Genomic DNA, 22,369 nt, shown 5'->3' with positions numbered 1-22,369 from the left:
GTCTCCGAGTTGGGCTCACCTGGTTTGGGTTTCGGCTTGCGGCCGGGTTTGCCCTTGACTTTTGGTGCCGTTTCATCGGACTTGGCCTCTTTGCCCTCCTTGCTGCATTTGCGCACCCTCCTGCGAGAGCAACTGGCCACCAGGAGCGCAGGGGAAGGCTCGGCGCCTGTTCAGGGGGAACACGGGACGCCACATATTAATCTCAAAATTGATCGTCGTCGGGACGTGAGTGGAAACCGGATGGAGATTTTCTAGCATGATTATGGTGACCAAAATGATCACATGAATGATTTTTCCAAAAAAGAAATTTCGACTAAAGACACCAACAAAGGTGGTCCGGTGGTTAGCGCGTCGACAATCGAAAAATCGTAAACTGTCAATTGAGCCATTCAAATGCTTCAGGGAAGTTACTTTGTGAACTGTCCATGCGTACCGCAAAAAATGGGAGTCGCGCTTGTATCTCGATTCCATAAAGGACAACATACAAAAAAGTCAGTTCCATAAAGGTTCGAAACATGTTTATCCATCTGCCCGTGCTGCAACGGGTGTTCAGTGTGACCTTAAACACGGTTTGTGGGTGGACAGAATCTATTTTTGTGACACCCACACAGGCAGGAATCTTGCAAATAAAAACAGGCGTGACCTAAGGCCCCCCCAAGCTGAAGACTAAACCAACTTTTGTGTTTTCCTGTGACGGAGGCCAAGCGAGACCCCAAAGGATGACGAGCGTGTAAAAAAATTGTTGAACCGGGCCGTAGGATTTAAAAAAATTTTTTTCAAAGCTCGCTGTTTTCCATTCAAATGGAGAGAGCATGTGTGAGCGCTGCTTTGGTACGGTTATGTGCTCACAGTGGATCTTGTAGTCCGGAGGCAAAAGTCGGATGTGAGAGAGGGGGATGCGTCCCGTGTCGCCGTCGTCAAACTCCACCGTGATGAGATCGTCGTCGTCGTCCATGTCTGAACTTCCTGTTTCGGGGGAGGAAAACGGCAAATTGCCAATAAGCGGTTGCCTGACAGTTTCCAAACATATCTCGACTGACCTTAAATGTTGATGAACAACGGTATTGATGGTTTGATAATATTTAGACATGGGGAAAATAAGATGTCCCATTTTTAAAACCAAACCGGGTCGGAATGATTGAGACTAAAAAATAAAAATGTCAAGACCAGTCCTCACGGCAGTTCTAATTTGGTCTAATGTCATTTAGTTCAATTCTAAAGTCATATCGGCCTATTCCGGAGTTTTTTTCCCCCTTCGTTAAAATCATCTTCAGAGTTATTTGAACAAGCTCTCAAAGGGGAATTATTTCTCAGTCCATTTTCTTCGGGTACAAAGTCGTTGGAAGTGTTCTCTTCTTTCTACAAACGCCTCTGTTCTGGACTTCTGCATTTCTGCCGCACCTTCATAAAGCAATGCACCCGAGAAGCACCGACCGAAAACAGTTTTTCAGCCAATGACTTTGGCAGTCGGGCCGAACGACAATCGAGAGTAGAAAAAAAAATTCGAAGACTATCGCATCAATGCCAAAACGTCAACAAAGCTGCATTGTTAGGACCGATTAGCTCAAGTAGGCGGCGTCACCATCCATTACTATCAACGTGGACGTCGGGGGTATTTTGTGTTTGTCGATTTCATGCGCCACGCTGGGACAGCACGCTTAGTGATGGGAGCATTTTGGAGGTTTGGTGACAAAATGCTGCCTTCGGACACGATGACGCAGCTGAATACTGAAGTATACAATCTCGAGTTTAGTTTCGTATAGCCGCATGGAGCTTCCGAGGTTTTTCCAGGGGTCGCGGGACATCTTCGCTAACTTGGCTATCCAAGTCCCAGTGTAAAAGCGTTCTTAAAAATCACCCGATCCATGTTCGACGCCAGCCGAAATGCCTTTTAAGCTTCTACGCTGCACACACTGCCCCCTCTGTCTGAGATGGTGAACTGCAGACTGCAGCCAGAATAATAAAGAAATACCTCTCCGACAGTAAGTGTGTACTGCGTGCGATATATTTACACTTTCACGCCACGAAGATCGGGTATAACGGCGCACTCTGTCGTATTGAAATAGCCCAGTGGAGATCAGACATTTGTCATCTGCCGCCAGCTAGCATTTAATTGGAAATTGACTATGACTCATGGCATCCAAGCACTGTTTGTGTGTGTGTGTGCGTGTGCGCGCTCGTGTACCGTTGACAACCGTGCCAGGATAAAGGCAGCGGTACTGCTGACTCCAGTAGGCAGCGATGCGGGTGCCCTCGGGGAGATAGCGCACCGAAGGAGGCTTCACATCAATGATCTGAACACAGACAAGAATAAAGGACTTGAAATGTCAGAACCACGCGAGCCACGCCAGCACACGCCAAGTGTTTCTTACCGACATGGGCCTGAGCTTCGTTTATTTATTCCACAACGAGACTACACAGAGATAAACCCGAATAAGCCACGCGGGGCAGAGGGCGAGAGCTCGGGGAAGGTTTAAGCGCATGTGGGCGTCACATGGCGTACGACGACCTACTTTGGGTCATGCATGTTTCATGTTTCACTTTCGTCTCCGAGCGGCTGCGCTCTCATGTGTCACTAGGAATCCGAGCGAGAGCGATGTGGCGCATTCAACCCCCCCCCCCCCCCCCCCCCCCCCCCCCCGCCGAGCGACATCCAGTTTACTCACGGCCTCCTGCAGCAGTTGCTCCAAGCAGTAGATGTGCGGCCGGTTGCCTCTCTCGCCCTCCACCACCACACTGTATCTGCGGCAAACAATTACAGGAGGCTCAAAGCGCGGCGGACACATTGGGTGCGCCGCATCCACTTTTCCTTTCTGTGATTTCTGTCCTAAACGTGACGCTGCGTCATTTCCAACCGAGTTGAACTAAGCGTAGCCGGCTGGGGTTTCTACGACTATTTTTGCGGCACGCCTCAAAAGAAACCAAACTCAACACTGACAAAATTATGTCTGCGCAGTACTGTGTCCCAATTGTTGCGCGGCTAACATTTACATTCCCCGAGAATATTAATCCTGCTTTAAAGGAGATTAAGTCGTGTTTTCTTTTAATTCAGCCCCATTGGATTTGCAGCTAAGTGAGCAAGCTAGAGCTGATGTTTTTTTTTTTTTTTCCATTTCAGAGTTTGTCAAACGCTCTTATTGATTTGCTTCCGGTAACTAAGATGTTAAGTATGCATTACACTGCACCCTGAGGCACTTTGCCACGTGAAATCGAAAAACGTCTGTTTTCCTCCTGTCCATGGAAACCTCAAAACTCTTCACGGTCGTTCAAAACAGTTGGACACAAGTGATAAGCCAGAGAGGAAACATTAAAAAAAGTGAATGCCACTGAAATCAAGCCAAGCTCCACCCACCTGCGCTAAATTTAAGAAAAAAAAAAAATCCCGTCAATATCATAAATCACCAATTGGTGGGCAGCAAAAAATATTAGCGCCGTACTGATGAGCTGAGAAGAGCTAAGACGTCTCAATGAACAGTATATCTGTCTGTGTGTCTCATACTGCACACCGGTGGCCAAAATGGGCCAATTGAATGAATCCGGCTTGACAAAAACGCTTTGATTTCATTGGCTGAATCACGTCAAAATCGATTGACCGCTAAGCGTCAACGGGACGTGCAACATATATGTTACATACATATATATACATATATGAATGAATACATCTTGTAATATACTCACATATCGGGCGAGTGCACGGTGTGCACGTGCCCTGCGTAGAGAAGCTGGTCATCCATTGGGATCAAAACCCGTAGCCCGTCCGCCAAAGAGTCTTTGTCCAACACACACTGCACTGGAGCTGAATACGAGAAACAAAACAAAACAAAAAAACACCCACAGGACGTGAGTATAACTCATGCCTGCGGGTTCTTATGAATCGCGACGGTCCTGAGGCGTAAACCAACACTGACCGGGTGTTGAGGACCTCTCGGGCACACCGTTGCCGCACGGCGGGGTGAGCTCGTCTTCGCTGAAGCTGCTGTCCTGATTGGGCTCAAAGTCTTCATCAGCAGCCATGCTCTCCATCAGCCGGCTCACTGCTCCCCTGGACTGCTGTAAATGACACCCGATGCCTTTTATTTTTCTACTAACGGATCATATTCCTTGATTCGGCTTGAGAAAAACATATTTTCGTCCTGGCGACATGGGTTTTTGGTCTGCCCTGAAAAGTTATTTACACCAGCTGGTTATGTACAGCAGCCACTTGCATAATGTAATTAGAGTAAGAGCTGTACGGGGAAAGGAAAAAAAAAACCCTGCACATGTTGATTGACACCGTTTATTATCGTGGGTGGAGTTTGCAGTCATGCAGAATGGCACTGCGTCATTCTGACGGGTGGTTCTCATATGAAGTATTGCAACTCTACGTATGATGCGCACTATACAACTCCAAACTACAACAATAATGTGAAGATGGTAATAATCTCGTGCCTTCTTTGCAGCGATGCATTTTGGGTGTCATTGTGGCAAGTCTGTGTCCCGCCGCTGTATAAAACGACTAGGCCTCGTGCATTGTATTTCAATCAATCACATAATTTTGCCTTAGGAAAGTCCGCTTAGCTTAGCGCTAACCAAAAAAAAAGGCAAAACTCCATTTAGATGCTAATGGTTAGCATTGATGTTTGCACTTTTAGAGCCCATTTGAACACAAATGGTGGAGTAAGACCGATGATGTAACTCGACACACAGGCATACATTCTTGTATTTAATAGTGGTTAGCATGTCGGCTTCACAGTTTAGAGGTACCGGGTTCGATTCCAGCTCCGGCCTCCCTGTGTGGAGTTTGCATGTTCTCCCCGGGCATGCGTGGGTTTTCTCCGGGTGCTCTGGTTTCCTCCCACATTCCAAAAATATGCATGGCAGGCTGATTGAACACTCTAAATTGTCCCTAGGTGTGAGTGTGAGTGTGAATGGTTGTTCGTTTCTGTGTGCCCTGCGATTGGTTGGCAACCGATTCAGGGTGTCCCCCCCGCCTACTGCCCGGAGACAGCTGGGATAGGCTCCAGCACCCCCCGCGACCCTAGTGAGGATCAAGCGGCTCGGAAGATGAATGAATGAATTACTCAATTTTTATCACCTATATTAATATAATGATATTTTTGGTTATTAAAATAACAAAAGCTTTTGTGGAACGGAATAATGGCATTTCAATTCATTTGAATGGGGAAGGAAGATTTGAAAAAGGCAAAATTTCATTTCAAACCACAACAATTTTGGCAGCCTTTAGCATTCACACGATGACTCAACAGAGTTCTAACAGATGGACAGCATGTCACGATAATCGACATACTCTACGTGAGGCTAACTTTATGTCTCACAGGCAAAATGGAGGCCAACGTTCACACCCAAACGTGCCCGCGCATTCCAGAAACGTAAACGCCTTTGCATTCTCGTCGTGACCTTGCCGAGACGGTACGCAAATGACTTTGCCCTGCTCATGACTTCTCAGCTGATCAGTCATCACACTGACCTCCCGGGTCTTGGTCTTTGCTTTCGATTGGCTCTTCCGCGCCGGGCTGAGGCTCAGAGCCGCGGGGCCGCCGTCTCTTATTGGACTAGCCAGGGAGGACAGGCTCACGGACAGAGAGGACTCCTTCGTCTTCTTTTTCTGTTTTACACATGTCAGAACATAAATCAGTGGAATGACGACAAGCCTCCCCACCCACACACACACATATATATATGCACTCGGGGTGGGGGTAGCCTGCAGTTGTCCTTTCTTGTCAGCAACATTTAAGACAGCAGGGGAGTGCGAGAGTGACTAAAGTGCTGGGAAACCCTGCTGGAACTGTGACACATACACGAGACCAAGAAAAAAAAATGCTGGAAGAGGATTTTGAAGAGAAGCAAGTCTATAATGGAACAGAAAAGGACCCCCCGCCCCCACCACACACACACACACAGATGAATAATTGACGTACTTTCACAGCATCTTTGGCCTCTCTGTGGGAAGCGGGCTGCTTGGGTCTGGAACGGGCTTTGGGGTGAGAGGCGGGGCTGAGTTGGAGGAGGAGGAGCTCTGACTGACGCCGACACGGATGACATTTGGTTGGCCGAGGCGGGGTGGCGTCGTGGAGGAAGATCCTCTCGCTTCGTCGCCGGTTCCAGGCTTCGTCTTCGCTGAAGCCTCCCAAGCCGGAAGCCGTCGGCAGATCGAAACTGAAGCGCCGCTGAGGCCGAGGCAACGGTCGGCGCCGTTTGATCGGTAGAGGCTTGCGTTTGACGGGCAGCGTTTCGTCGCGCTTGCTCGGGCTGCTCTGCTCGATGCGGCGGGTCGCCGGCGGCAACAAGGGGAGTTCCGGCGCGGAGCGTTTGCCGTGCAGCAGAGAGGGGAACTTCCTCATGCGCAAGTCGGAACCGGAGTCGGACCACTCGCACTCTGATGAGCCTGACGGCGGCAAGACACACTTTTACAACAGACTAACTGGCAGTGACACAAACAGCTTGAAGCAAGCACACTTGTCCTCTTTGGAGAAGTGATACTAAGGGATTTCGAGCATGTTTTAATGAGTCGAAACGTGTTTGAAAGTGCGCGGAAGGGATGAAACCATGCGCAAGCGATCCCAAACCGTTGCGGGCGGTCCGTTTTAAAGCCACGTAAACGTATTGGATTCTCTGCAATCAATAATGACAAGAATAGCACGATTGATTACATCCAAATCCAATGCATAATTGACGACTGAAGCATTAGTTTCACCGCAATGTGACAATTGGAAATGAATATTTGAACAATGCGCCAAACCGCGGCGCTGAAAACACTTTGGCAGATAAACCTGCTCAACCGCAAAAAGCACAATCGGAGGAACCATCGCAGCGGTGAGCCTTTTGTTCACACAGTCAATGACTTGATAACTCTTTACGTTCGTGTTGGATCAACAAAACAATAACGCGTGAAGCCATTCTGCAACTCTTGCTTTGGTGTGTCGTGTTCTTACCCAGAATGCTCGGCGGCTGTGATGTTTGCCGTCGGGGAGGAGGCTCAAAGCGACAGAGCTAACCGGGAGAGCGCTCGCCGCAAACCTGGCCAACAAACCCAGGCCGCTCTCTTCGCAGTCGCCTTCTTCCGAATCGGAATCCTCCTCGTACTCGTCCTCGTAATCATCCTCTGAAGATTCTGTTTGAGGAAAAAACAAACAAAAAAATATTTGAGCTCAGAGGATGGACGGATATGCCCCATATACTGTTGTAACAAACGCTCAAAGTGTATTAAAAAATAATAATAAAAAATCTCTTCACTTTGGTAAGACTCAGTTAGCGATAGCTGAATTTTGTGCCCTGGATTGAATTACCCCCCCCCCACACACACACACACACACACACCACCCAACAGCTCGTACGCCGTGTCATCCAAATTCTGCTGCAGACACTCGACCTCACAGCCCACCTAACACGACTGCACATCCACACTCACACCGGAAAAAGACCACGTGACCTCTGACCCCATACATCACTATCCGTTATTTAACCCCCTCCCCTTCATGAGGGAATATTAAAAACAGCAGAGATCCACTTCCTTCCTTCAACGGTGACAAGACATTGCAGCAAGCAAACTAAACGCGTGCCGTACACAAAACACACACACACAGGTTCAAATAGCTATTGAAGCACATTGCGGGTTAGCGGCGTGTTGCTAGTAGCGAGCGGTTAGGTCCGACAGACGAGCGGGAGGAAAGTCTCTGCAGAGTGTTAACGCGAGGGTGTGGATACACAGTACGGGAGAGCAGTCAGATCCTAACAGTGCAATCGTATTCGATTCACGGGCCGCGTCAAACTTTCTGCCTTTTGTTTTGATTCACTGATTGCACGGGCGCATCACATGCAGTTCTTGCACTCGGTTGCATTCATCGTGATCCAGCCGAGTCGGTTGCATCATCCCGTGAAAACATGGGACGCGCATTCTAAAATGACTATCTCACAGTGTGGATGAATCTCGGAAGCGCTGCGTATGAGGTACTGTGAATCCACATCGTAATAACGGTCGCAGGCAGAGACAACAGGCGGGGCGAGGCAGGCACTGAGAGGACAGCCCTGTGAGGCCCCTTGCTTTACCTTTGGTACAAAGTTTGAGTAACCATGGTAACCGCCTTCATCCCAGCTCAACATCACAAAGCTAGCTTTTAACCAGTCAGTAGAGACCAAAAAAATAAAAAATAAAAGTCTAATAAGGTGAAACCATGGCTCCCAAGGAAAAAAGAAAAAAAGCTTGAATTTGTCAGGGAAAATAATAAATCAGGTGAAAGTTTATATTCCGTGAATGGATCATTTCAGCTTCATGGAAGGCCGTCTGAGTATGACTCCATTATCCTTGATACTCAAGTTAATGCCCATTGTCCTCGCTAGCAAGACAATTCAGCACACCAGTAGAACAACTGTCTGACTTTTTTTTTAAATTTGTGGCCTATTACTATGCAATTAAACCTTACTTGACAACTGTGCTGCACTGGAAAGTAAAAAGACCTTAAGTTGGATATCAAGGACACAGAATAAATGCGCAAACGTCATTCCATACAGCACTGTCCGTCTTAGCAGTGGAGAAAAGAAGAGGGGCATGTCCTACTTACAGAGCAGGTGACAGGGGTGTGGCCTCAGGCAGGGCGGGGTAGGGCAGGGCAGGGCGGGGCGGCACGGAGGCGAGAGTGCAGCCTAGCCTTAGCGCAGCCACGCCTTTAGCGCAGTCTAGCTTAAGCTACACTTTAGCCGCAGCGTAGACGGCGCCGAGGCGAGGAAGCGTTCGGGTTTTAAGGCTGAGCAAGTCCTCGCCAAACTTCCGAAATGTCGTGGGAGCGGCGGCAGCGGCAGCGGCAGCAGCACAAGCACGTGGGACAGGCAGAAAGACACTCAAAGCATCACGGGAAAGACAATTTGGAAGGGTGGGGGGGGGGGGGGGGGGGGTGAGGTGGCTGACAGAGCAATGGGGTTGACAGCAAAAGTAAAATGGGTGGTGGTGGGGGGGGGGCGTGTTATTGGAAGGTTTAGTAGACTGACAAGAAGCTCTTTTGTCCAAATATCCCAAACGTCAATTGGCGGCATCATCTGGATTAAAAAGAACACGTTAAATTTACTATAAAGCTCCCACAATAGATGCGGGTGGGGGGGTGACACAGCTCAACTAGCATGCGTCCCCGTGCAACCTGAAACCGAGCAGTCTTTCCAACCTTTCCTGGGCCAAACGGAGGGATATTGGACAAACAGAAGGCACTGGGGAGGACGTGAAGGTGCACTCGGACAGAACGACAAAGACAGACGAGACAGATGAAGCCGACACAAGGACCACAGCGGCTCGCTTTCCATACTAAGTCAAGTCCAAACCTTTAATAAAGCCTTTTTGTTTTTATATATATATATGTATATAGGTACCAAACTGCAATACAACTTTATGAAAACAAATCTCACAAATTCACACAATATTTCAATTCAATGTACAAACTCTACAAAATGCTTTTCAATCCAGGCAATTAAAAAAAACACCATAGAAATGTGTCAACTCTTTAAAAAAGGAAAAACAAAAACAAAACAAAAAAAAAAAAAAAGGCAACTTTGCAGAAAAACCAGCAGCGAGAGAAAGAGAGGTAGGGACGGTCAAGCTAAAGCACAGTCTGGGAAGAAAAAAAAAATGCCTTTGCAAATGGCAAACATACAAGCTGTGACGAGACTCAACAGACGAGGTATTGTCTGAGTTAACAGTGCAAGTTCTAAGACGGGGGGGAGAGGGAGGGGGGTGTGGGGGGGGGGGTCAGTAACCTTGATCGAACGAGTCGTCGGAGGAGCTCAGGCCCGCCTCCTCAAGCAGCAGAGATAAGTGCTTGCGTTTCTTCTTTTTCTTCTTCTTTTGCGACCGAGCGCCGGACAGCGCGGAGGACGGCGACGATGCGGCGTGCCTCTTTCGGGCCGGGTTGCCGTGGGGACGCGTTCCTGAGAGAGAGGGCCAGCTCCCTTTTGCAGAACCGTGACCCTCGGAATCAGAGTCTGGTACAAGGACAGAGTGGTCAACCGCTCGTCAAATTGAGACCGACGCGTAGCGGGCCAACACACGGGCTTGATTTGCAAGCTTAATCCTGTCTACGGCTAAAACAGGGATGGGGAACCGGCAAAAAAAAAATTTTGTAAATTTTTTTTACAAAAAAAATTTTTAAAGGTGGGGGGGGGGGGGATATATACACAGTATATATATTTTTTTCAACCCCTCACTACGAAATGGCAGACATGTCCTAGTTGAGCCAACCCTGGTCTGTCTTATTGTGCCCAATGTGAGTAGGCCTTATGTTTTTTTGGGGGGTTTTTTTGAAATGATATGCTGGGAGAAAAAAAAATCGTAGTTCGACAATATTAAAATGTTGAGCGAGTTCATTTTCTGTGTGAAAAATGTACAAAATGAGTTCTCGTGCTTCAAGCCGGTTACTTGTTGAGCAGTTTTGTGCCGGCCTTGAATGGCACACATATGCAAGAGAGCCCCTTTGGACTAAGGGGGGGTTCGGGGGGGTTGGGGGGGATATCATGTTTGCTTGTGTTCGGATAAGTCGATCGGTTAGACGAGCATTAAAAAATAGATCATCGAAAATGACCAAAATTAAGAGAACAGATGCTCATATTGTGAGGGGGCGTTTTTGTCATGTATCTGATTAGAAAGCGTATGCCCCCCCCCCCCCCTCCAGCATCGAAGTGGCCCATCCCTGGACGAAGCTCATAACTCAAACATCACACGCGTTTGTTTTCCAAGCAAGGTAACTCACTGTTAGAGCAGCTGCTGAGCTCCGATCTCACGGGGGAGAAAAAAGCACTCTTCTTCTGACCTTTCACCTTCCGCAGCACCTCCGAAGCCTTGGCGGCCGCCTTTTGTCCGCTTTTCGACGCCGAGCGGACACTCGGCTCCTTGGGCCGGCCGTCGGCGGACTTGCCCCTGGGCCGCTCTCCTTTCGAGCCCGAAGCTAGTTTACGAGACGCGCCGGCGGTGTCCAGCCGCGAGAGCGAGAGGGCTCTGTCCAGGTCGGAGGCCAGCTGCTCCTGCTCGCACACGTGGCTGCGTTTCACCTTTGGCCCCTGACAACGGCGCACACACACACACACACATCGTTAATCTGAGTGGAATGGTAGGGGGCCCGTTTGGGAATTTGCGGGTTACCTCGGGAACGTGGCTGCCGGATGCGTCTTGCTCTTTCCGGCCCTTGCTCTTTTTCTTCTTTTTTATCTTGACCCCTAAAGTCCCCATCTCGCCTTCCTCGTCTTCTCTAGACACCAGGAACCTCTTTCTGTGTCCTTCCCCAGTTTCCGAGTCCTCCGAGTATTGCAGTGACCTTCCCACCCTGAGGCAAGAGAATATTTGCACTTGAAACTTGCTCGGCGGGTCATCAAAATGCGCCGGGTTGTGATTTATACATTTGGGACACACTGACTTTGCGGGCCTGCTGTCCATTTTGGGAGGCGTGGCCAAGTGTTTTCTCTTCCTGGGTCGACCTCTGCCCCGCCGAGCCAGACTCCGCCTCTCGTCTTCCTGCTGCTGCCGCCGTTCGCTGACATGACAAGAAGAGTTTTAAGCGCGCGCGACAGGTCGATCGGGAGCGCGCGCGCGTACTGTTGCACTGACTGCTTGTCCCTGCGTCTCTGCAGCTTGCTCATCTCTCTCTGTTTCTCCTTGTACGTCTTCTGCAGCTCGGCCAAGCGAATGCGGTATTCCACCTCCACCGCATCCAACACGTCCATCGACATTTTACTATAAAGCTGCGAGGGGGGGAGGAGGGGGGGGGGGGGGAGAAAAACAATGTCGAGGCCTTTTTTTTCTTTGCAGGTTTTTCCTCGGTGTGCGAGCCTGTTTGTCTTCCTACCGGCTCCTCCTTCCTCTGCCTCCAGCTGTACTTTCTGTTGGGATGGAGCCTTCTGGGCAGATCAACGTGCGACTGTTCCTCGATGGCCTCCAGCAGAATCTGTTTGCTCGCCTCCAGAAGGTAGTCCCAACCCTCGATTGCTAAATCTGTCAAGGGAAATGCGGAGGAAAAACACACGCACACGCGTAAACGATACGTTATCAGTGCCGAGACCCCGATTTGTTGATTAGTCACAAAATGTTAGGGGATCTTTCGCTTTCATGCGACACTTCCGAATGACCCGAAAATGCATTCAAACCTCGAGAGGGGAACTTATTTTCACCGTGCGCATGTCTGACTGTTAACTCATTCGGTAGCAGCCGTTTATAGACCAAGTCTGAAAAGACGTTTAAAAACGTCTTTGGGAGTGAACGAGTTCAATGCTTCAGCGCATTTTACCCATCGGGGGTGAATGGCAAATTTTGCTCAACAAATGCATTTCCCAGGACGCCCCCCACTTCCATGTCAACTCCTGAACACTACGTTCGCGGGGGGGGGGGGGGGGGGGGCAGCTTTTCGGCATTAAGTTCACTCATAGAGGTGACAGTGCTTTTTAAGTTCGTCCTGAAGCCCCCCCCCCCAAAAAAATAGTGTTTCTCCTCCTCAATCTCACCCTGCTCCATGCCGATGTTCTCCATTTCCCGCTGGGCCATTTGGCTGAGCAGGGCCATGCCCTCCAGCGCCACCATCTCCAGCGGACCGGCGGCGTTTTCGGCGAGCGTCGGCGCCGACTGGCCGAGGGGGTGCGGCTGAGACATCTCGCTGGCTGCGAGCAGAGCTAGCATCCCCGCCATGGGATCTTCGGACCCGAGGACCGCGGGGGGCGGCGACTCGGAGGAGGCGGGGATTCGGCCGACGCTTTCCTTGTGACTTGGGACGTGTCGCTCTGGCGTCGTCGCTCGATGGGATTCGCGTTGAAAACTGGCGCCCGGCTGAGTGGATTCTTGACCATCCAGATCCGCTGCGGACGAGGCGTAGCGCATCCGCTCGGGATCCTCGTACGCCGCCGCTTCAGGCTCACTCGCGTCCGGCGGGGACGAATACGCGTCGTGACGTTGATATGACCGCATCTCTGTTTCGATTTGTTCTTCTTTCGTTTCCGGCCCGACATCATCCGCTCTCGGGCTCCGCCGCGGCGCGGGACGAGTGACCTGCGCAGCCATCGGCCGCAGCTTCAACGGGCCCGCTTCGTCCCGCTGCGTTCCCACGGGACTGCAACTACGCCGGTGAGGAATCGGCGCTTGCGGCGTCGAATCGAACCGATGCTTTCCCGCAACGGGTTCCTGTGTGGGGAAGGACTCCATTTTTGTTGTCATTTTTGGTGGTTTGAGTTGGTCGCCATCCGACGGCCTCGATCGGAGGTGGGCCGAGGGCGAGGAGGGACTCAAGTCCAAAGCGTGCGAGTGGCGCCGTGCGACAGCTTCCGGGTTTGCTTTGGTGTGCGCTGCTGGCACATGATAAGTTGGGACAGGCGCGCCAAAAGAGGTCGTGATCGACTGGTAGGGGTAGTCGGGTGAGAGCTCTGCAAACAGAATTTTTAAAAAATGTGTATATCAATGTTTAGGTCACGAAATTAAAAAAATAAAATAAAATTAAAAATAATATTGACATTCTTAAAAGTCCGTGACATAATCGGTGACTTAAATGACTCACCCGAATAGATGCCTTGAAAAGCAGGCTTATGTCCATCTCTCCGCTCCCCCCTTTCCACCCGCCCGCCATCCACAGACTCGTCTTTCGGCAGCCGCGGAGACGACGGAGGCGGCGAGGCCGAACACGGGGAGGGCGCGTGCGGCAGCGGCGCGGGCGGGTGAGACGACACCCTCTGCCGCCCGTCTTCCGACTTGAGGCGGGTCACCGGTGAGGGCGGCAGCGGAAGCTGAAGCGGGGTGAGGGAGGACGTCGACGGCGTCGGCGAGCGAGGCGGCGGGGGGGACGCCCGGCGGGGCTGCGGCGCGGGCGAAGGAGACGGGGAAGATCTGGACAACGGTCTGAGTTTGCCTTCGGCGTTCGGCTTGTCCGCTTTGTCGTCCGTCTCTGCCCGGCGCTCGCTGGCCTTGAAATGCTCCTGAAAACGCACGCGAGACACCCGTTTGCAAATGCGGCGCTGATTGACAACTTTCCAAATACACCCGATGAGACTCTTACCGAATTTGCTTCATTTTTTTTTCCCGGCGGACACACAACATGCACACGTTTATCTCCGATCCTTTTTTTTTTTTTTTTTTGGTCTCCTCTGCTCACTCTGTGCTTAACTCATTCAGTACCCAGCCAATTCTGAACCAAGTCTGAAAAGACGTCTATATACGTCTTTGGGAGTGAACGAGTTCATTTACCAAGATGCCACACAGCCGGTACTCATTTGTAGAGCCACTCTGAACAGATTGCACGTGCCGTCGCGCCAGCTTTTCAGACGCGCTATTAAAAGACGCAAAGGAAGCCCAAGCAATCCGTCTAAGGTTTCACAACGCACGTGCTAAATTCATCCGATTGCACGCGTTCCTCCCGGAGCGGGCGAGATGAACGGCGCGGCAAAATGACCGCCTCCCAAACTTTTTTGTGATTTTAAGAGACGGCAAATGACACTCACGACAAGCTGCGCGTTCCTCTGCATCTCCAGAACCTGCGCCGTGTGCTGCTGGATCATGAGTAGCTCCTGTTGCCGAAGCATCTGCTGCTGGGAGAGGAGCTGGAGCTGGGCCGCGTGCTGCAGGGAGGCGCCCGTACCGTACATCCCCGGCCACACGGCGCTCCCGCGCTCCAAGACGTCTCCTCCTGCACGAAATAGAAGGACAACAAAAAGAACGTTTAAACATTCATTCATTTCCAAGCCGCTTGATCCTCACTAGGGTCGCGGGGGTTGCTGGAGCCTATCCCAGCTGTCTCCGGGCAGTAGGCGGGGGACACCCTGAATCGGTTGCCAGCCAATCGCAGGGCACACAGAAATGAACAACCATTCGCACTCACACTCACACCCAGGGACAATTTGGAGTGTTCAATCAGCCTGCCACACATGTTTTTGGAATGTGGGAGGAAACCGGAGCACCCGGAGAAAACCCACGCAGGCCCGGGGAGAACATGCAAACTCCACACAGGGAGGCCGGAGCTGGAATCGAACCCGGTACCTCTGCACTGTGAAGCCGACGTGCTAACCACTAGACTACCGGGCCGCCCTCCGTTTAAACATTTCTTTTATTTATTTTTTTTAACATAGGAGAACAACTTTAACACTGGTTGCGTTTTCTCAATGCACTGTTTCGTAACAAGAGTTAAAGAGGCGGCATGAGGTACCGGGCGCCATATTGGTGGAGTGAAATAAATTGTGCGATTCCAACGGGGGGGGGGAAACTAAGAAATGCGTCCATACCATAGTGCGGCAAGTGTTCTGTCGGGATGACGATAAGCTTCCCAGTCTGTGAGTCTCTGACAAACTGGTACGGAGGCGGTATGGAGCCTGGTAGGGGCGGCGGGTAGCCTGGGGGAAGCGTCTGGTGAAGGGAGGAAGAGCTCAAGCCTGAGAAGAAACGGAAGGTTGGCCACATGCCGGTGGGGAGGGTCAAAGGAATCAAAAGAGACAGAAAGGCAAACATTTTCTTCACAATGCACAAAACTAACATTTGTACTGCCATGTTTTTTCATCCGGTATTTATACCCACGATGAGGACAGAATGAGTTCTATTTGGGGGGGGGCTCAGAGTGAATTTTGCTTCTTTGGAGAGGATTGCGTCTAGACTGCGAGGGCCCTCGGGGAGCTGCGCACGGTGGACGTGCAAGCCTGAAGAAATGCACGCGTGTTGACGCGCTTATTTCTGGACTGGGAATGAGGCATATGCCTGGAACGTCCGGCAAAGTTCAGGAATGCCTGCGGCACTTGACCCCTGAAGGCGGCGGCTGGTGCGCCAACCACTTGAGAGAAAGCCGACACTTCAGAAAGCCGACACTTCCCTCTGTTATTACACCAATTGGAAGACCTATACACAGCCGCACTGAGGATTCCGCACGCACGTCCTATACGTGAGAGTTAAAAGGAGTCGGGACTGTGTTTAGCGCCAGGTGGAATGCCTCGGATGACAAGGCTAGGTTTACATGCAAGGCAGAAACTCATGCGGGTTCCATGGGGTGCGGGGTTGTTCTTACAATGAATAAGTGAATAAAATAATTGGATTTAATAGCAGGATCTTTTTTTTTTTTTTTAATCGGGACAAAGCTGACATGAACAACCCATCAAAGCGTCTAATGTGTTTGTCCACATACTGTATGGGGAGCTGGAGAGCCAAACCGGAGGAGCGCCAGGGCGAGGCAGCCAGGGGTGAGAGGTCAGAGTTGATGGGTCGGGATGCCATCGCCCCGCCCCTCCAGTCACCATAAGGTTGGGGGTCATGAGGCTGGTTGTCATCATACTGGGCGTCAAGCTGCTTGAAAGCAGCGGAGCGTGCAACTGGGTGAAGTCGGACAGCTCTTTGGGGTCTCTGCAAAGAAGCGGGAAGCAAACTGCGTGTTAAAAAGAAAAAAATCAAATAAAAACGGCGTAAAAGTTGCATGTGGTGGTTTTGGATTGCTGGAAACATGATTTGTCCAACAACAACAAAAAAAAAAAAGAAGACCGTTAGCCTGTTTCAGTCGCCATGCCTGCGAGATGTCCGCCTCACCTGAGCATTTTGTCATCACGTTCCAACCGGCCGGCGAGCATTCGGTCTTCATGACGACGCGAGCGCTCTTCACCTCGTTCTTCATCTACGTTGGCAACAGACAAGTCGGGGTCATATTTAGCGCTTCGAGCTAAAAGATGTGAAACAACGATGAATGCTGTGGGGGGGGGGGCAATTTGGTTGGCCGATGCTCGACTGTACCGTTTGACAGATTGAGCGCGGCTTCGTTACGCAACACGACAACAAGGCCGCGCGAGCGAGAGGTTAATTAACCGCGGCTCGGTTTGTCGGCCTCAATCTGACTGCACGGTTCCAAACGCATCGTCGTGGCGTTGACCTGACAGGATGCGCCGTGTTTGATGTCTCGTGGCTTCCTGCCACACTTCTCAAAGTAGAATTCTTACACAAGATAAGATAAGAAAAGCTTTATTTGTCTCAAAATGGAAAAAATCCTGGTTGACGGCAGCAAAATGATGACTTGTGAAACATACTTCCATTTGTCTCTTTCGATGGCTAACAGGAGACCAATGACATAAACCAAACGTCAACAAAAGACCGGCATCATCTAATTCAAACAAATTCCGTCCGACTAACTGCAGCAATCTTCAGTCAACAATGACATCTTTTGAAATATCGCAAAAGCACACGCCATTTATTGTAGACGGTCCTACTTCGGCTAGCTACTTCGACAATCACGGCTAGCTAGCAGAGTATCGCGCGAGATGAGCGGCCGCCTGGACGCATGGTGAACTCGAAACTGGAAAGTTTCGAAAGCTGGCGCGATTCAGCGGGGCAATGTCCTCACTCTATCGAGGAAAGAATAAACATGAGGATCTCTTTGCACTCTCGCCCCCCCCCTAAGCCGAGCTGACTCAAGGTCCCCGAGGTCCAGAGATGGGGAGGAAGGTTTCATACGACTGTGCCGAACCATCCAGAGCGAGCGAGAGAGAGAGCAAATGTATGTGCAGGGACAAGAGACTTTAACCAACCCTGACATGCTCCGCAGGAAAGATTTCAAGACCGTTACCAAGGTTACAAGGAGCCTGGGCCACATGCTATCCTCCTCTGCGCATCACAAAGCCAGCGATTAGCCAGCACCTTTCCTCCCCGGCTCACCTCTCTTAATACTCGCTTCTTTACGTCCCACGAGAAGCTCTCTCTTCCCATCTATCCGCCTGTCAAACCATCCCTGCATCCGCACCTCCTCCTGTTGTATTTTTCCACAGCAAATCCGCAGCCGTTTGTCAAGAGCCGCTTTTAAAAAGGGCCCCCTTTTTGATTTGAGGATATATCGGTGTGGTGACATATTGCGGGGTTTAATGCAGTTACAGTGAAACTCCTCTACAATGAAATCATGTTTGCGGCAAAGACATTTTTCACAACAGGAGGTTTGAAAAATGTCAAACAGGGCCCCCGTTTGAGAAATCGGGCTACTCCCCCCCCCCCCCCCCGGCCCCCACCTTGGCTAGGAAGAGACTAAAGGCCTCAACCGGGGATGGACGTGCATACGCAACCACATGCTAATAAACACTCCATGAGTCATCTATTGTACCTCTCATAGTCTTTCACACATTAACAAAGTCCATCACTCGGGAGGCTCATCATCGCTTAGCAACTAACCAATGGCTTTATTGTCATTCAAGGTTTATTTGTAGCTTTTCGCCAGCACTCTGCGATGCCATGTTTAATGCGGAGTGGGCGGAGGTGAGGCTGGGAAACTGTAGGCGGCCCAACAAGCTGCAGAAAAGAGCGAGAGAGGGGGCCCGAAGGTGGGACAAGGAGGGAGCGCTTTGCCAAATAACTCAGAAGTAGAGGCATTGAAGGGAAATCACAAGAGAGCACAGGATGAAAAAAAAAACAACAACAACAAAACAAAACACTTGGAGCTGTGACAAACAGGAAAGAGACATTTGGAGAGAGACCGAAAGAAGGCCGACGACAGAAGGGTGTAAAAGAAGGAGAGCCGAAACTGACTCGTCGAAATGAGGCTAACGACAACGCGCCTCGCGTGACGCAATTAGCAATCCGGACAAAAAGATGTCCAATCACGTTACGGGCACGAATGCCAAAGTCCAACAGAGCTGAGAAAATACGACTTTTGAGCCAAAGGAAAATGAATCATTATTAATTCATCCAAAGCAAAATGAGAAATGATTTGCTCTTGGTTCGTTTTAATGAAGTTGGGCCGAGTTTCCCGCAGTATCACTGGGAGGGGGGGGGGGGTGCAAAGGGGAGCGTGTGATGTGAAGGCAAAAAGAAAGTTGATGGGGAAATATCACACGTGTCCGCTGTCGACGCGTGATCGGAAGTGACTAATTGCCAACGGGCAGGTGTGGAAAGGCGGACAAATGGTTTGGCCCCCCATGTCCCGGTAAAAAAAAAAAATCCTTACCTTTAATAGCCGTTGGCAGCAGGGGCCTCTGGGAGTCTGAGGATCCGCTGGTCTGCTTACTGCCGGTGCTCTCCCTTTGGCGGGCCACGGCGACGGCGATGCCAACCGGAGGGTGGCGCACCTCGCCCTCAATCTCTCGACCAAAGGAGCGGGCGCTGTCGGGTCGATCCTGTTCCCTTTTCAGCTGGGGGGGCACCCTCAATGACCCCGAAGCACTCGAGCCCACAACCGACCTCTCTCGGTCTCGATCGCCCACCATCCCGCCGATGCTGGCCAAACCTCCGAAAGGCCCTCGGGTGTCCGCCGCCAGCCTGGAGGAGGAGGCGGGCCCCTCGGCGGAAAAATTGCCGCTGTATTTAATGAGACTCTGCATGGCCGACACCTCCGAGGGCGCGGAAGCTCTCTCCGACCCGGCGGACGCTCCCAGTCGATAAAGGGCCGACGGGTCCAAGTAGAGTCTCTGACTCCCCTCCTCGTGCGCTTGCGGGGAATGCCCGCGCGCGCTAGCGTTAGCGGCAGGCCGGTTGGCCGCGCGCGGGGAATGGGAAATCGGCTGACTGCGCGGAGACGAGAGCGCGCGTCCGTGTTGGGCGGCGAGGGCGGCCATGTGATTGGTCGCGTAGCTGCTCAAAGGACTGATGGAATTCCAATTTTTGTCCGGCCCGGCCCGCTCGAAGCCCGAACGACTCGAGGGTTTGGACATGTCCCGGGCTTCGGGGCTAAACCTCGATTGATTGGAAGGGTGAGAAGAATCCTGGCCGCGTTTGCCAGCAGAACCGTTGGAACAAATGACGGAACCTTCCTCTCGATGATTGCTCGAGTCGCCGGGCTGGGAAAGTCGAGGATGTTCGATCGGGCCCCTCTCAGGAAACCTGTAGCTTTCCCGCTCCGGCTCTTTATCATTCTCTCGCTCTCGGCATTTGTCACCGTGCTTGTCGCGGGCCTGCGACGCGATCTGGATGGGCCCGACCCGCTCGTCGTAAACCTCCACGGAAGGCACGTACGTCGGCGCGATGACCCGATGCTCTCTCGTGCACTCTCTGAGCGCGTGGGGGAGGGGCAGGGCGCTGACGGAGGGCTGCAGCGAAGGAGGGAGGGCGTAGGAGAAGTGGCGCGGTCCGCCCGGCGCCGAGTCGTTCCTCCTTTGTCGTTCGGGGTGAGGGGCTGCCGGCGAGTTGGAGTTATTCGAGTTCGCGTTCGAGTGATGGTGGGCCCTCGGGCAGAGCTCCCCTTCGCGACTCCCTCGGTCCTGTTCGTGTCCAAGGAGCCTGCTGATGGCGCCCCCTGGAGGGAAGGAGGGGAGCGCAGGTGACGGCCTTGAACTGGGCTCCAGCGGGGAGGGCTGAGAGCTGGATTTCTGTTGGTGGTGGTGGTGGTGGTGGTGAGGATGGAGGGACCAGCCATCTCTCTCGGTGTCCCTCTCTCGCTCCTTATCCCCGGGGCGCCCCCGCCGATCTTCCTCGCTCTTGCCATCCAGCGTGAGGTCCACCACACTGTGCGATCGCAGCTCCTCTCGCGACCGCTCTCGGTCCCGTTCCCCCCGATAGGCCCTCTCCCGGCCCGCGTCTCGGGGCGCCTTCTGAGGCGGCGTCGAGCTGGACGGCGTGCTTTGAGGAGCCGACGGAGGACGGAGGGGCGCCTGGCTGACAGCCGCCGGGAGGAAAAAGCTCTCTGGAAATCAGAGAAAAGTCAAAGAAAGGCGAGCGTAAAATAAACACCTCGGGACATGAGGACATATTAGATGCTGGAGTGCATCAACAGGAGGAGGGAAGCGGGGGGGGGGGGGGGCAGTGACTTACCTTTGTGGGAGTCATAAAGGGGATTTTGTGGAATTGAGGAAGGGTCCAAGTGCCCCAGTGATAGGTAGGGACTTGCGTACAGGCTGCCAGGAAGAGGGAAGCCTGGAGATAAAAAACAAAACAAAAAAAACAGAGCACATCATTCAATGATGTTTCGAAATCCAACTTCTTCCGTTTCATCCACTCCATCATTTCAATTTTGTGCTCGACAAAAACCAGCAGGTTCTTTTCATTTGCCCCAACATCACGTTGGTCAACACGTGCGTGCACACAAAATGCAATTTCCCCAATTCGTTGACTGCGGCCAAAATCAACAGGCGCCGACGAAAGTGCAGCAAAGCTACGTTTTAAGAGAACTTGGGAATTCAATCACAAAATTCTAAAATGTTACTATATGTCCCTTGAGTATTGAGGAACGTACTCATTTGAGGAATCTGGATAATGGCCAAGGCAGGCACCGCATTCATAAAATGGTGACTAGTAATCATCGCGTTAGCAACAGCCTATTAGCCTTCCAAACACACACGGTTTACTAGAACGTCCAATGTCATCCAATCTCTTCATATTATAACTTCTTTTGCAACTGCGGTAAAAGCCGGTGTTGAGAACCACGCAAGAAACTCGGCCTGAAGACGGAACATATCTGGGGGGGGCCAAAGCAAACGTAACGTTTCAAAGTTGCCATTGCAGGACGCGACCTAATGACGGCCTTCGTGATTCTTGCTAGTTCCCTTATTAGCTCAGCGTAAGATGGATTTTCACCAGTCCATGCCACTGTGAATGTTTCTATTTTTAGGTTCAAGCAGCCCCCACCCCCAAAAAAGAAAAAAAAGATTTAATTATCGCTTCAAATCCATTGAAACTGTGCACAGAAGGACGACGACATGAATTGGGTCATAGTCGGAATGCTTATCTGAGCTTCCTATTTGAGCATGACAAGAACAGGCATACTTCATGTCAGACTTTGCACACTTTTTTGTCCCCGCCCCCTCCCGCAGCCACACCTGCAGTCAGTTGTTCCATTCGCGGGTCAACAGCGGGCTAAAGTCTGCCTTGGAGCCAGCTGTTGCTCTCAGAGACCGGTTCTTAATATAGGAAAAAAAATAAATAAATCCTCTGGCCTTTTATTTCCGCGCTAGCGACGTGCTTTACCCGCAGCCAGCCCGGCGTGAAACGGCCGAGCGGCAGAAGCAGCGTGTAAATCCGTCTACCTTGCGAGAAGGCTTGCGCACCGAGAGGCGCACCCGCCAAGGAAAAAGGCGGCGTTACAGTGAGAGGGCAAACTGGATCCAAGGCGGCTTTATCACTAGGCTTCATTGAAACACAACAAACGGCCGGCGCTGATCTCTCGCGGCTTTCATCCAGAGCGACGCGTGGGTGTGTCCCAGAAAAAAAAAAAAAAAAATCGGACTTGAGGCCGCTGCCCAGAAATGCTTCCAAATTTTACCTTCAGCTGCTACTGTACTACAAGCAGGCACCGGGCATCGCAAAGCGCCTGTAGGCCATGACAAATTTGTATTTATATCCGTGTCTATGTCCTCTTGAGTCCGCAGCGGGGTTTTTAAGCCAGATCTCTGTGCTTAAATTCAGACTGCTTTTAAATTTCCATCGAGTCTACCATCTCCTGCATATTCGGTCAAAGGGGGTTCGGAGCGTTCATCTCCACTTTCTAAG

At 51.3% G+C, this 22,369-nt stretch overlaps 1 protein-coding gene across 1 annotated transcript in view; it reads right to left on the bottom strand.

The window, feature by feature from the left end:
* tnrc18 (trinucleotide repeat containing 18) overlaps positions 1-22,369 on the bottom strand; it is a 44,203-nt gene that overhangs the window by 6,803 nt on the left and 15,031 nt on the right. Inside the window, 25 exon segments of the mRNA XM_052049214.1 lie at positions 20-166; positions 850-966; positions 2,186-2,294; positions 2,667-2,742; positions 3,679-3,796; positions 3,909-4,050; positions 5,468-5,605; positions 5,919-5,971; positions 5,974-6,058; positions 6,060-6,404; positions 6,933-7,111; positions 9,739-9,963; positions 10,728-11,034; positions 11,117-11,297; positions 11,388-11,504; positions 11,579-11,712; positions 11,817-11,962; positions 12,469-13,377; positions 13,509-13,923; positions 14,446-14,630; positions 15,223-15,369; positions 16,110-16,324; positions 16,505-16,589; positions 18,897-20,567; positions 20,696-20,797. Coding sequence (XP_051905174.1) covers positions 20-166; positions 850-966; positions 2,186-2,294; positions 2,667-2,742; positions 3,679-3,796; positions 3,909-4,050; positions 5,468-5,605; positions 5,919-5,971; positions 5,974-6,058; positions 6,060-6,404; positions 6,933-7,111; positions 9,739-9,963; positions 10,728-11,034; positions 11,117-11,297; positions 11,388-11,504; positions 11,579-11,712; positions 11,817-11,962; positions 12,469-13,377; positions 13,509-13,923; positions 14,446-14,630; positions 15,223-15,369; positions 16,110-16,324; positions 16,505-16,589; positions 18,897-20,567; positions 20,696-20,797 — 6,348 coding nt within the window.

This window comes from Hippocampus zosterae, chromosome 17, assembly GCF_025434085.1.
Source record: "Hippocampus zosterae strain Florida chromosome 17, ASM2543408v3, whole genome shotgun sequence".
In the NCBI taxonomy this organism is placed as follows: Eukaryota; Metazoa; Chordata; class Actinopteri; order Syngnathiformes; family Syngnathidae; genus Hippocampus; species Hippocampus zosterae.
The sequence above is the reverse complement of the archived record's forward strand: the minus strand, read 5'-3'. Positions and strand labels throughout refer to the sequence as shown.